Consider the following 13,045-nt stretch of genomic DNA (forward strand, 5'->3'; position numbering starts at 1 on the left):
CTGTGCTGACATTCAGGTCATGTTTGTATCAGGGTGCACAAAACATTCTTTTGATGTTGACATAACAGCATTTGAGTTCTTTAATAAAGGTTCCCAGAATATTTTATTTGGTTGTGGGAACAGTAAAAGAGAGAGATTCCCATAACACACAATATGCTCAGGTGTGATGACATTCATACAGTTTAAGTTAGGTTGCACAGGACATTCCCTTAATGTTGCAATAAGATTGTTGTGATATTGACGAAGGTTGCACAGTACATTCCCACAATGTTCCACAATTTCCAAATGAGACCATTTTAAAATGTATTTTTGTATTTTTTATTTAACCTTTATTTAACTAGCCATGTCATTTAAGAACAAATTCATATTTACAATGACAGCCTACCAAAAGGCAAATGGCCTTCTGCAGAGATGGTGGCTGGGTTTAAAAATAAATTAAACAAAAATATAGGACACTCCATAAAGAGTGACCTAACACAACAACATAGCATGGCAGCAACACAGCATGGTAGCAACACAACATAACTACAACATGGTAGCAACACAAAATGGCAACAGTAGTGGCACAAAACAAACATTATTGGGCACAGACAACAGCACAAAGGGAAAGAAGTTAGAGACAACAATACATCACACAATGCAGCCACAACTGTCAGAAAGAGTATGCATGATTGAGTCTTTGAATGAAGAGATTGAGATAAAACGGTCCAGTTTGAGTTTTCGTTTATTATGTTCATAGAATATTTGTTTGAGGTTTAACTTGATATTCCATTGATGTTCACGCAATATACATTTTACCCTGTCTTGGAGGACCTAAGAACATTTCAAGACCATTTCGAAAATGTTATATTTAAATGTTATATACCTAATATTACCACAACATTCTCAGCATGCGAAATTGTCGCTCCTTAAAGCATAAGAAAGCAGATTGGAATACATCCCCACTTGTTTCTTTCCAGATGTAATGGCAATTTCTATTTGATAAATGTATTGTAGGCCCACTACAAGGTGATACAGACACACATGGCATTTTAATTTAATTCATACTGTAGGACAGCATTTAATCATACAAGCACAACCATCCATATTTTTTACACTTTGTATGTTGACAAACTGCCCATTATTTAATTAATAGAACATTTGAACAGCATTTAATCATACAAACGCAACTATATTTTTTACAATTTATTTGTAGTTGGCAATGTTTGGCTCCCAAGTGAGGTCTTTTATCCTCTGTGCCACCAGGGAAGCTCTCTTGCGTCTTCTTTTTTTCGGTATATAGCTATGGCAGTACTGTCAATCAGGAATTTCATGCTTCCTTTTAAGGCTTCTTAGACATAACTAACCCAGGGAAATACTGGTAACTGGGTTATTCACCATCACGTCACCCATTCTCTTAAATACTGCATACTTCTGGGCCCATATTTGCAAGGTATCCAAGACTATGAGTGCTGAAATAGGATCACTTTTGCTTTTCAGATCATGAAACATTTGACAGCGGGGACCATGTCAAGCGTCTCAAAGAAGGAATTATATTGGGCGTCTTATTTTTTACAGTTAATCCAAATTCTGCATTTCTGACTGGATTTATTAATCTGGATAAAATAATTAAATCCTCTTTTAGTAGTGTTTCTGAGTCTCAGTTTCACCATATTTTTTCAAAAGAAACATGGATCTGCAAGCAGGTCATTAACCCTCTGCTCACCAAGGGATAGTGCAGCGGTCTAAGGTGCTGCATCTTAGTGCAAGAGGTGTCACTACAGTCCCTGGTTCAAATCCAGGCTGTATCACATCCGGCCGCGATTGGGAGTCCCACAGGGCGGGGCACAATTGGCCCAGGTTTGGCCGGGGTAGGCCGTCATTGTAAATAGGAATTTGTTCTTAACTGACTTGCCTAGTAAAAAAATATGAAATAATAGCTGTGCCCTTGCAGGGTTTTTGCCGTCTAATATGGTCAATTAGGACACAGATCAATTTCTTAAAATGTTTCCATCTTCCTTGTGTGATGTGTACTTGTAACACTGTATTTTATTTATTTTTTCTTATCCAAAGTGACTTACAGCACTAAGTGCATGCATTTCTTCCATAATGGTCCCCCATGGGAATCAAATCCACAACTAGGGCTGTTGCGGTGATCGTATTACTGCCACACCGGCGGTCACAACTCATGAAGGCAGTCATATTCCATGTGACCGTTTAGTCACGGTAATTAGGCTTCTCCAAGTTCTGATGCTGCTGATGGTCATTAGTAACCTACCAAACTTGATAACTGCCTGATACTCAGCACTCTATTATCCTTCTAATCATTCTGACAACAATGAAAATGTTATCGAAAATCGAATCAAACACTTCATGAGAGCCCATGAGCTCACGTTGCCCAATATTTCTATAGGCTATGCAATTGCGAGAGAAAACAGAGTGACGGCCTCTATTTAAAAGAGGAGGATCCCTTTAGCTTTCTGTAGGCTAGGCCTACTATAACTTTCCTAATATTAAGCACATTGCTTATCTTTACAACAGCAGTTTCACCTACCAGGCTGGTATGAAAACGAACCACAGGAAAAGCATCCTCCAATTTTTTTCATTTTTTTGGTCCATTCTAAATCAAGACAAATTTGTACAAATACTGTATATGATTTAATATAGGTAAAGACATTATTAAATCAAGAATAGTCTGATAAGTTACAATAATAGCCAATCTCTTATGAATGATATCACTTGTGAATGATGCCCAGCTTAAGGCAAGAAACAATGGCTTTTTGAGCGACTTTTTCTGTTCACAGCCTAGCCCATAGGCCTACATGTTTTGATAAGGTTTGTATCACCACTAAAGTGTCCAAATAACTTAATCCGCTTTACAAGGGGTGTAGAGCCTAACTGGCATACATAAACAGCGAATGAGTTTCAAGTTTGGGGAAGAATATTTTCACCATAAAAATGCACCTTTATAATAAAAGCATTGCGTGCATAATTGTATTTGTGGTGACTTTTGATAATGGTGTTTTCCCCTAATGGAACATTCGCACATATAGCCTACTGTCGTGTGCACACTGCTGCGCTTATCATGTGAAGAAATAGCCTTATACTTTATCAACATTTTAAGCTAAACATTCTGATCTGTTGTGTCAGCCACATTGCGTAAAAAAAAGTGGTTTTGATGCTAGTGGTTGTATTCATTTGGGATCTATCAAATCCAACAACTGTCTCAGACTATGTTTGGAATATTTATTTCTCGCACAGAACAGGTCAACCTTTGTACTATGGGGAATAGTCGATTGACTTAGGCTTATGCTTTTGCTGTTCGTTAGGCCTACTCATCTTGTTGGATGACGAAAAGTAAATGTGGACATTTCTTCCAATTTCTTCAATATGCGCCTCGGAATTGGATAAGCACGCATGCAGTTGCGTCTCCGATGTGTCTGTCTTCACTTGTAGCCTGAGAGAAATACCCGATCACGTGATGGAGAACCATGTGAGTGAGAGCTGCTTCAGAGTGCGCAACACTTAGGGAGAAGGGCACAAAGGCATGGATTCTTTTTAGGGTGCATTATGGTGCATTATGGTGCATTATGGTGCATTATGGCCACACAAATGGGATGCCGCCGTGAAATTCGAGGCATTATCATGTGTGTCAAATTGTGAATGGGTGACTGATGAAGTGTGTACAGCCTGTGCAAAGAAACAAAGCAGAGCTCATGCCTTTCAAGGCTCTTTTTTCAAATCATCATTAGAGTTGCATCATGCAGTCAATGTATTAAAAATCTAAACATATAGTCCAATGTTTGTAGAACAACCACCAGTGAAGGGCAGGTGGGAGCTCTGCTTTAACGGTCACTTTAACGAAACAGTTGGCCTCACAGAAACACCTGAGCCATTGTGTCTCTCAGTTCTGCCACATCTGAGCCTCACTTAGATGTGCAGTGGTTTTTGTACTTTATGATTATTTCTGTCCCAGGATTCCAAGGATTTCTCCAAAGGACTTCTGCACTGACCTCTCTTCCTCATAGCTTAAAGTCGGTCAGAAACACAGGAAGCTGAATGAAAGGGATTAGTCCACAGGTGGGAACAACAAGGGAGGGTGGGAGGCGCGGGCTGGCTGGCAGGGGATGACTGGACTTCAGAGGAGATCTAATGAGGCTAAATCCCAGAGTTGCTGCTGCATTTCTCAGAAGATCGTTATGGGTGAGAAAGTAGACCAGATACAGGTTCAACAATTAATCAGATATTCTCTTGAAAGTTACTCACTTCTCATTTTTTGTGTGAAAAATTAACATGCTGAGTTTTGCTTCCTTAGCCTGAAGAAAGGATGCACAGAGCAGCTAAAGACTGGAGGACGGGCAGGAATAATCACTGGGAGGATATGTTGCTTTGCCTCTCCTCTCAATCAGTGTCTCAGGATCTCAAAGAGCTTCCCCAAAATTCCCATGGCAATTTGGACTGATATTTAATGAGAGCGTATGCAGAATTTATATGCTGTCCTAAATCCACCTAAGCACATCAGAATTATATTTATTGAAAACAAGGAATTTCTTGTATGAATTAGATAGGTGAAAAATGTGTATATTTCTTGTGCATTTGTGGTTATTTGTGTGTTTTTATGTACAGATAACTACCAAAATAAAGGAAACACCAACATAAGGTGTCTTAATAGGGCATTGGGCCACCACAAGCCCCCTTTATGCTCCTTTGAGACCCCTCTTTCAAAGTCATTGAGATCTCTTACTCTAGCCATGGTAGCCAAAATAATGGTTAGCTGGGCATTTTTATACATGAATCTAAGCATGGTGGGATATTAATTAATTAATTGATTAATTAATTAACTCAGGAGCCACACCTGTGTGGAAGCATCTGCTTTCAATATACTTTGTATCCCTTATTTACTTAGGTGATTCCTTTATTTTGGCAGTTACCTGTACATATGTGTTTAGCCACAAATTGTATTCCCCTCTTTTTTCCTCTCTCCCTCATTTTGAGGGTGACAAAATGTCAGGTATCTCTGCCTACCAAAGGAAACTGCTGTGAATGCTTTAGTAAACACACTCAATGTCACTGAAAAACAAACAAACACAAGACCCAGGAATGTTATTTTTCCCACTATGCATGAACAAATCACTATCTATTTACAGACTATTTTGATATCACACTAAATCACTATATTTAGAATACATAGAGTAACAATATCTGCATAAATGGGGTCTTGTTTCCACTGTCTGTGGGTTGCCTTGAATACATGTTTCATTCACAAATTAAACATTTTGCATTAACCACAATTCTATATACAGTACACGTCAAAGGTTTGGGTACACCTACTCATTCAAGGGTTTTTCTTTATTTTTACAATTTTCTACATTGTATAATATTAGTGAAGACATCAAAACTATGAAATAACACATGTGGAATCATGTAGTAACCAAAAATGCGTTAAACAAATCAAAATATATGTTATATTTGAGATTCTTCAAAGTAGCCACCCTTTGCCTTGATGACAGCTTTGCATTCTCTCAACCAGCTTCATGAGGTAGTCACCTGGAATGCAATTCAATTAACAGTTGTGCCCTGTTAAAAGTTAATTTGTGGAATTCCTTTCTTCCTGTCACGCCCCCTGGTCTTAGTATTTTGTGTTTTCTTTATTTATTTGGTCAGGCCAGGGTGTGACATGGGTTTATTTTGTGGTGTGTTTGTGTATTGGGGTTTTTCGTAGGTTTTGGGATTGTGGCTTAGTGGGGTGTTCTAGCAAAGTCTATGGTTGCCTGAGGCGGTTCTCAATCAGAGGAAGGTGATTCTCGTTGTCTCTGATTGGGAACCATATTTAGGCAGCCATATTCTTTGAGTGTTTCGTGGGTGATTGTTCATGTCTCTGTGTGTGTTAGCACAAGATAGACTGTTTAGGTTTTCACGTTACGTTTGTTGTTTTTGTTTTGTCCGTTTTTTCTTCGCTATTAAACATGTATCTAACTTACCACGCTGCATTTTGGTCTGACTTTCTTTCGACGGAAGAAAACCGTAACACTTTCTTAATGCGTTGTGTTAATCAGTTGTGTTGGTATACAGAGGGTCCTCCTCAGAGGAGGAAGGGGAGGACCATCATCCTCAGTGAATTTCCCAAAACTAAAAATGGTAAAACATTGAAAAAGTTATCATTTTTAGATTAAACTATTGTAAATGTATTCACGTCACCAATAATTGATTAAAACACTGTTTTGCAAAAATGTCTACAGTAGCATCAACAGCACTCTGTAGGGTAGCACCATGGTGCAGGACAATACAAAATCCAGGGAGCTCTTGGTTCAACCCCCTTCTCTAGACTAATGACCAATTCCAGAGGCCCGCCTGTTTAACTGCTTACTGATTATTTACTGCATGATTGAAGCTGGTTAACATTAGTTCAATTAGCTATGTTGACTACGACATTACTTTAGCTAATATGGGGACAACAATGTAGGCTGTGTGTAGCAGTTATGATATGGTTTGGGGGGGAAAAATTGCCTGGTCATATACAGCTGATGTGTTGTTCATTGAAGTCCACAAAGGGAAAAGGTGATAGGAGGAGAGCATAGAGGCTAGAATGAATACAACGTGGCTGCTACGTATTAAAGTGAACTGTGTTTATGTGTAATCAGGGGTGGATTCATTCTGCCGATTCGGTTGAAAAACATTTCTTAAACTGAACAGGGATAAAAATACATTCATTTGTCCAATAGAAACTCTTGTTTGCAACTGTTGGGCTAATGATTACACACTAGATATGCTAGATGCAGGCAAGAGTGTGCAAGGCGCTGTTGAATGTGCCACTGTCTGTCATCTAAAAATGTATCTCGACCTGTGTGCACCTACGTTGTAAACTTTCAATCATAGGCTAGGTTGTAGCAACCTCATGATGGGTATAGGGAAAATGTGAGTTCCATGTAGTAGCCTAAACCTATCAATGTTACATTGAACTGGGTGAATGGAACATGAATGACAGTCATCCAACATGCTGTAATAGAAATAAGGCCATACTCATGAACCAAAAAATGGTCCTGCCTCATCATCAACGACACTGGCTGCCACTGGCGGTATACAGAAGACAGCCCTGTTTGGTAAAAGACCAAGTCCATATTATGGCAAGAACAGGTCAAATAAGCTAAGACAAATGACAGTCCATTGATACATTAAGACATTAAGGTCTGTCAATGCGGAACATTTGAAGAACTTTGAAAGTTTCTTAATTTGCAGTGGCAAAAACCATCAAGTGCTATGATGAAACTGGTTCTCATGAGGACCGCCACAGGAAAGGAAGACCCAGAGTTACCTCTGCTGCAGAGGTAATTTAGAGGTACCATTCTCAGAATTCGGCAACTAACTGAACCTTAGATTGCAGCCCAAATAAATGCTTCACGGAGTTCAAGTAACAGACACACCTCAACATCAGCTGTTCAGAAGAGACTGAGTGAATCAGGCCTTCATGGTTGAATTGCTTCAAAGAAACTACTACTTAAGGACACCAATAAGAGGAAGAGACTTGCTTTGGCCAAGCAATGGACATTAGACCGATGGAAATCTGTTGTTTGGTCTGATGAGTTCAAATTTGAGATTTTTAGTTCCAACTGCCGTGTCTTTGTCAGACGCAAGGCAGGTGAACGGATGTTCTCTGCATGTGTGGTTCCCACTGGGAAGCACGGAGGAGGTGGTGTTAGGGTGCTTTGCTGGTGACACTGTCTGTGATTTATTTTGAATTCAATGCACACTTAACCAGTATGGCTGCCACAGCATTCTGCAGCGATACACCATCCCGTCTGGTTTGCGCTTAGTCCCACTATCATTTATTTTTTCTACAGGACAATGACCCAACACACCTCCAGGCTGTGTAATGGCTATTTTACCAAGAAGGAGAGTGATGGAGAGCTGTATCAGATGACCTGGCCTCCACAATCCCCCAACCTCAAACCAATTGAGATGGTTGGAGTGCAGAGTGAAGGAAAAGCAGCCAACAAGTGCTCAGCATATGTGGGACCTCCTTCAAGATTGTTATAAAATAATTATAGGTGAAGCTGGTTGAGAGAATGCCAAGAGTGTGCAAAGCTGTCATTAAGGCAAAGGGTGGCTACTTTAAATTATCTCAAGAGGAGCATTTGCAATCAGACAGTGAGGAGCAGTGTGAAATCTCTGGAAGAGCAGCTTCCCTCCATGCCAGTGGACAGGGGATCAGTCGACGAGAGAAAGCCTGCCTCAGACACCCAACACCTCCCACTGGCACCCTGATGCAGCATGCATGCAAACCCACCCCTCCCATGTGTCTATCAGCTGAGGGGGTTAAGCTCTGCACACAGCCCCCTCCCCCTTCTCTCCTCCATGGCCCTGCATGGTAGAGTGCATGTTACACCAGTGTGAAGGAAGTGCATTTGGAATCAATGATGAAGTTCACTGGGAATCAAAGAACGAGAGGTGGATGTGATAGTGAATGTGGCTCAGCAGGGTTTCCTGTTGTTCAAGGCTAAGTGTGTCTGATGTAATAAAAGGAATATATGAAATGTCAAATTAAAGAGACTAAGTGAATGAGCGAGAATGAGAGCTGCATTGGCTGATACTGTACTGTCTCCACATCCGGAGAGTCCAGGATTTGATGTGCAGGGAGAAAAATAGCATTGAGTCACCTCTCTTCAAAACCAAATCACCTGCTCTCTAAATCCAATCACCTCCCTGTTAAACCCAGTGCCCTACAGTGCTGTGGCTCGCCCATCCGCTCTCTCTGGGCTGCCCGCTCTCATCCTGCTCCCGGCCTATTGGAGCTGCACTATCCAGACTGTAAACTCTAAAGGGTTTGTTCCAGACATAGACCTTGATTTACTTCAGGCTCCACTCCAGGAGAAAACAGGCTTCCAAAAAAAACCTTTTTCACTTGCCTGTCTTTGGCTGCTCCTTTAATCTACTGTGCAACTCCTTTGATGTGTCTTCCATGTCCACTGTGTGTTTGGGGTCTGTTTATTTCAGCAATGTGAGCTGGGCTGAGTTGATGTGCACGGTAGGTAAAAGGGTTAATACTGTGGCTTTGTGTTAAAGGGAACTGGGAGGCTCTTGTTCCCTGTGTTGTACAGGTGGAACAGCCCAGAAGTCCTGCCTAATGCCTGCATCAGCGCTGGCTGTGGGTATAGACAGAGAGAGACTGTTTGGGAACTGGTCCCCCTGGGGCTTTTCTGCAGGCATACAGACTTCCATCTGCAGATTCAAGGCAAACACATCTAAGTGTTGCTATGCTAGCTCTGCTTGTTTCTATGTGAATTGAACATAAATCTGAACTGACAAAATTATGTTATTTGTGTTTTGGGGGTTCATAGCTAGGTACTTTCAAGTTACAGTACAAATTGACTGAGGGGTTGTTCCCTTTGACCCAGTCACCATACCTTGTATTTTCTGCCCAAAAATGGTGTAGGTATACAGTACAGCCATATCCAGCTATTGATTTGAATCAATGCTGTTTGGAAGGAGGTCAGTAGGTCATGGACCTATTTAATTAATTAGGAATGGTAGAATGAAAAATGGATCAGAATCAGGGACATGGACTCATTTCAGACCTGCCAGTCAATAACAGCCATACCACAATGGGTTTACCCTGGCGCCCTGCAGGGATCTCTCTGGAGCTACATGTAGCAGCTACATGTAGCATTGTGCGTTGTCTGATCATTACGTGTGATTGTGTGTTAAACTTCTATTTTATCCTTAGAAACACATTGGGGGCACCATTTTTACCCTGTACATACTAGATGAAAACCTACATACAGCACAATAGAGCCACGGGGCAGAACAGAACATGCAAACAAGCACACACAGACATACAAAATAGGATCTTAATTTGACCTGTTTTGTAACGGCAAAAGAATCCTGCAGCAACAGGATTTTAACGTTTAGTCCATAATGTTGCTTGATCGGTGGTTAGGCTATTAGCTGGCCAAAAATAGGCTATTGTGTGTTTTATGCGGTGCAGGAAAATTCGCAGCAACAAAATAGTGATCAAATGAAGATTCTGTATCAATCAACACTAGACACACAGTCGTAATCATTGCTCAATACTCATAGCAATGATTGCCCCATGCAGTGAAGGACTTCATAGAACACATTAACTACATCTCGTCTCCTCTAATATCAACCACCCGACTGCACATGCTGTAGCATCCATGTCACAGTGTATAGCAACAGCTACATAGCAACAGTTGTACTGTGCATGGTAACAACTGCAAGTTAATTAGCAAACACGGGGTTATGAGAATAACTTTCTGTTTTCTACTCCTCATGTTTTCTACTCCCGATTAGAAGTCACAGTAATAACCTTGTTGTTTATTCTCAGTCAACAGTGAGGGGCTATATCTGCAGTTAAACTCCCTCTGTTGTCTTTTTCTGTTAAACATTTGAACCTCTCTGAACATGGGTGTTTATCTCTCCTCTCCATGTAGATATGCGTTCCATTCCTGATGTGGCCATGACTGGTAACTGTACTCAGGAGTGCAGTGAGCTGGGTCACTCAGACGCCTGCTGGATGCCTGGGCAGCCCTCCCCAGTGCGCAAGACCAGGAATCCCCCCAAACTCTCCACCTTCGTGCCTTACCAGGAGAGAGGGAGCCTGGGCCGCCTGGCCAACGGGAGCGCCAGGCTGGGTGGCGAGGAGTACCGAGCCAGCATTCCGCCCTCCCGTAGTGCCTATTCCAACAGCGGCCATGCCCCTAGGCAGGACTGCCCAAAGGAGGAGGTGCCCCTGAGCGTGGCCTCTGAGTTCCTGCCCACCTCCCCTCCTAGCCACACCCCCAAACAAGAGATCTACCTGTGAGAAAGCCCCACCTCCCACATCTGATTGGTGCACAGATAGAGGAGGAGCCACAGAGACACACCCACTTTAGAAAAAGAAACATGCTCTTAGAGGATCTGAAAAGTCCATTTATTGAAATAAATACCCATTCTGTATGAAATATGGGATGTGATTTGTGGAATCATTGGTATGTGCAATAGGAGTTTTTCAATTTATTTATTTACATATTTATTGGTTTATTAATGTATTAATTAGTTAATGGATTTATTTATCGATGCAGTTTCTTTGAAAGCATTGGTTAAACACTTGTGGTAATATCACACTAAATCAACATACAATCAATCCCTAAAACACTAGTGATTTTCTTAGCTAAGCCCTAACCTGTTGTGATATGTTCTCTGGAACATCCAATGTGTGATCAGTGCCATAACCAGATAACATTCATCTGACAGGCAATGAAGCCCTAAGGGTAGACTTAACATTTTTGATTAACAATCAAATGGAATGGTCTTTCTTAATGTACAGTGCTGTAAATACATGTGAATGGTGTACACTGTATCTTGTATATATTTCTGTCTGGCTCAAGCTGATAACAATAGCCTCAGAATTTTAGCATTTGAGCTTTTCTTTGCTGCTGCTGTTTAACACTTGATTGAAATGTTTTCCAAAAACTTGGACGGAGAGTGTGGAAAGGCACTTGAATGAATTAATCAACTACTCACAATCTCACACACACATCTGTGACCCCCAATCATGATAGAACCATAGCATGTTACCTCATGCTCCCTGGATAGCTATTAAGCCAGTGATACGAGCTGTGTGGCAGCATTTAATGGGATAATGTGTGTTTCACTGAGCCTCAGCACTGTGCCCCGTCTCTTTTCCTGGAAACAGTACACTTAGAGGCCATCACTCCTGATCACACTGATCTTTCCCAAAACCCTAGCACACATTCTGATAGTGTTTGCCCCTCTCAGAGTAGAGCCTCTGGTTCCCCACCTACACTGTAGATGAGAATATATATATTCTCTGTTCTGTGTGAAAAGCTCCTCTTCAATGCCTCCCTATGCCTGAATAACACTGAGCTAATCAGTTGCTCTCCACATAGAGGTCACCATTACATTCAACCCTGTGTCTCTAGCCTCGTTAGGTTTTCTCCTCACGATCCGCGTGAATTTCAATAGTTCTAACTCCGCCTAAGGAGTTATTCACACGAGTTTCAGCGCAGCACTTTTCAGTCCTGAGAGCCACTAAGGTGACTTAGAGTGCTGTGACTGAATTCCCCTGTCTCACAGAAACTATGCTTTTTACATTTACATCCTGATAGGTTTCCTTGTGTTGGTCTCACATCTTTAAAGGAAGGCTACAGTAATCATCTGGGACTAATTTTTATTTTACCTTTATTTAACTAGGCAAGTCAGTTAATTAAGAACAAATTCTTATTTACAATGATGGCCTACCCCGGTGACTCTGGGCCAATTGTGCACCGCCCTATGGGACTCCCAATCATGGCCAGATATGATACTGGATTTGAACCAGGGACTGTTGTGATGCCTCTTGCACTGACATGCAGTGCCTTAGACCGCTGCGCCACTCAGGAGACCTTTTGTTTTGGTGAAGAAAAAAAGTGGTCACTCAGGTCACCATTTTGTTTAAAAATAATTTACCTGTTGCATCCATTGGTGCATGTTATAAACAATGATGGCATGTTGCCATTTCAAATAAAGTTAAATATTGGTTGTAGGAGTCATATATTTTCAGTCCAGTTGACATTCACAGAGTCCAGGTTATGTTACGTTGTTAAGCTGTTAGCTGTTGTTCCTCATTTTTCAATTGACAATTAGATAGAGGACATTCCTTTAGGCTACAGCAGCTGTCTTTGACAAATACTTATTTTCAAAGTCATTTAAAAGCAGACATCTGGAGGACACAGGAACAGTAGTATGTAATTGGATGATGATAACGCCACCGGCCTGCCTCGCAGCACAGTAGCATTACTCATAGCTTTTGATTTGTACACTGATTCGATTCGATTTGTATCTTAGCCCCTGTTTTGACCACAGTGTATTTCTATGGAGAGAGAGACAGTGGGTCTGGTCTGAGCAAGGGGTGGAAGGGCCTGGAAGGGAATGGATGCTGGGCTCCCATAATTACTTTGTGTAATGAGTCCTTAGCCAGGGCATATTTGAGCATACAGCCTGAAGACAATACAACAGCCACATAATCCAAATCCATCTGCAAAACTACAATAATTTAAAAAGCGGTATT

At 41.2% G+C, this 13,045-nt stretch overlaps 1 protein-coding gene across 1 annotated transcript in view; it reads left to right on the top strand.

The window, feature by feature from the left end:
• LOC112257611 (protocadherin-1) overlaps positions 1-12,228 on the top strand; it is a 165,916-nt gene extending 153,688 nt beyond the window's left edge. Inside the window, exon 5 of the mRNA XM_024431308.1 lies at positions 10,428-12,228. Coding sequence (XP_024287076.1) covers positions 10,428-10,798 — 371 coding nt within the window. The 3' untranslated portion in view covers positions 10,799-12,228. The remainder of the gene's footprint in view (positions 1-10,427) is intronic.
• The last annotated feature ends 817 nt before the right edge of the window (positions 12,229-13,045 follow it).

This window comes from Oncorhynchus tshawytscha, linkage group LG09 (genome assembly GCF_018296145.1).
Source record: "Oncorhynchus tshawytscha isolate Ot180627B linkage group LG09, Otsh_v2.0, whole genome shotgun sequence".
Classification (NCBI taxonomy): Eukaryota; Metazoa; Chordata; class Actinopteri; order Salmoniformes; family Salmonidae; genus Oncorhynchus; species Oncorhynchus tshawytscha.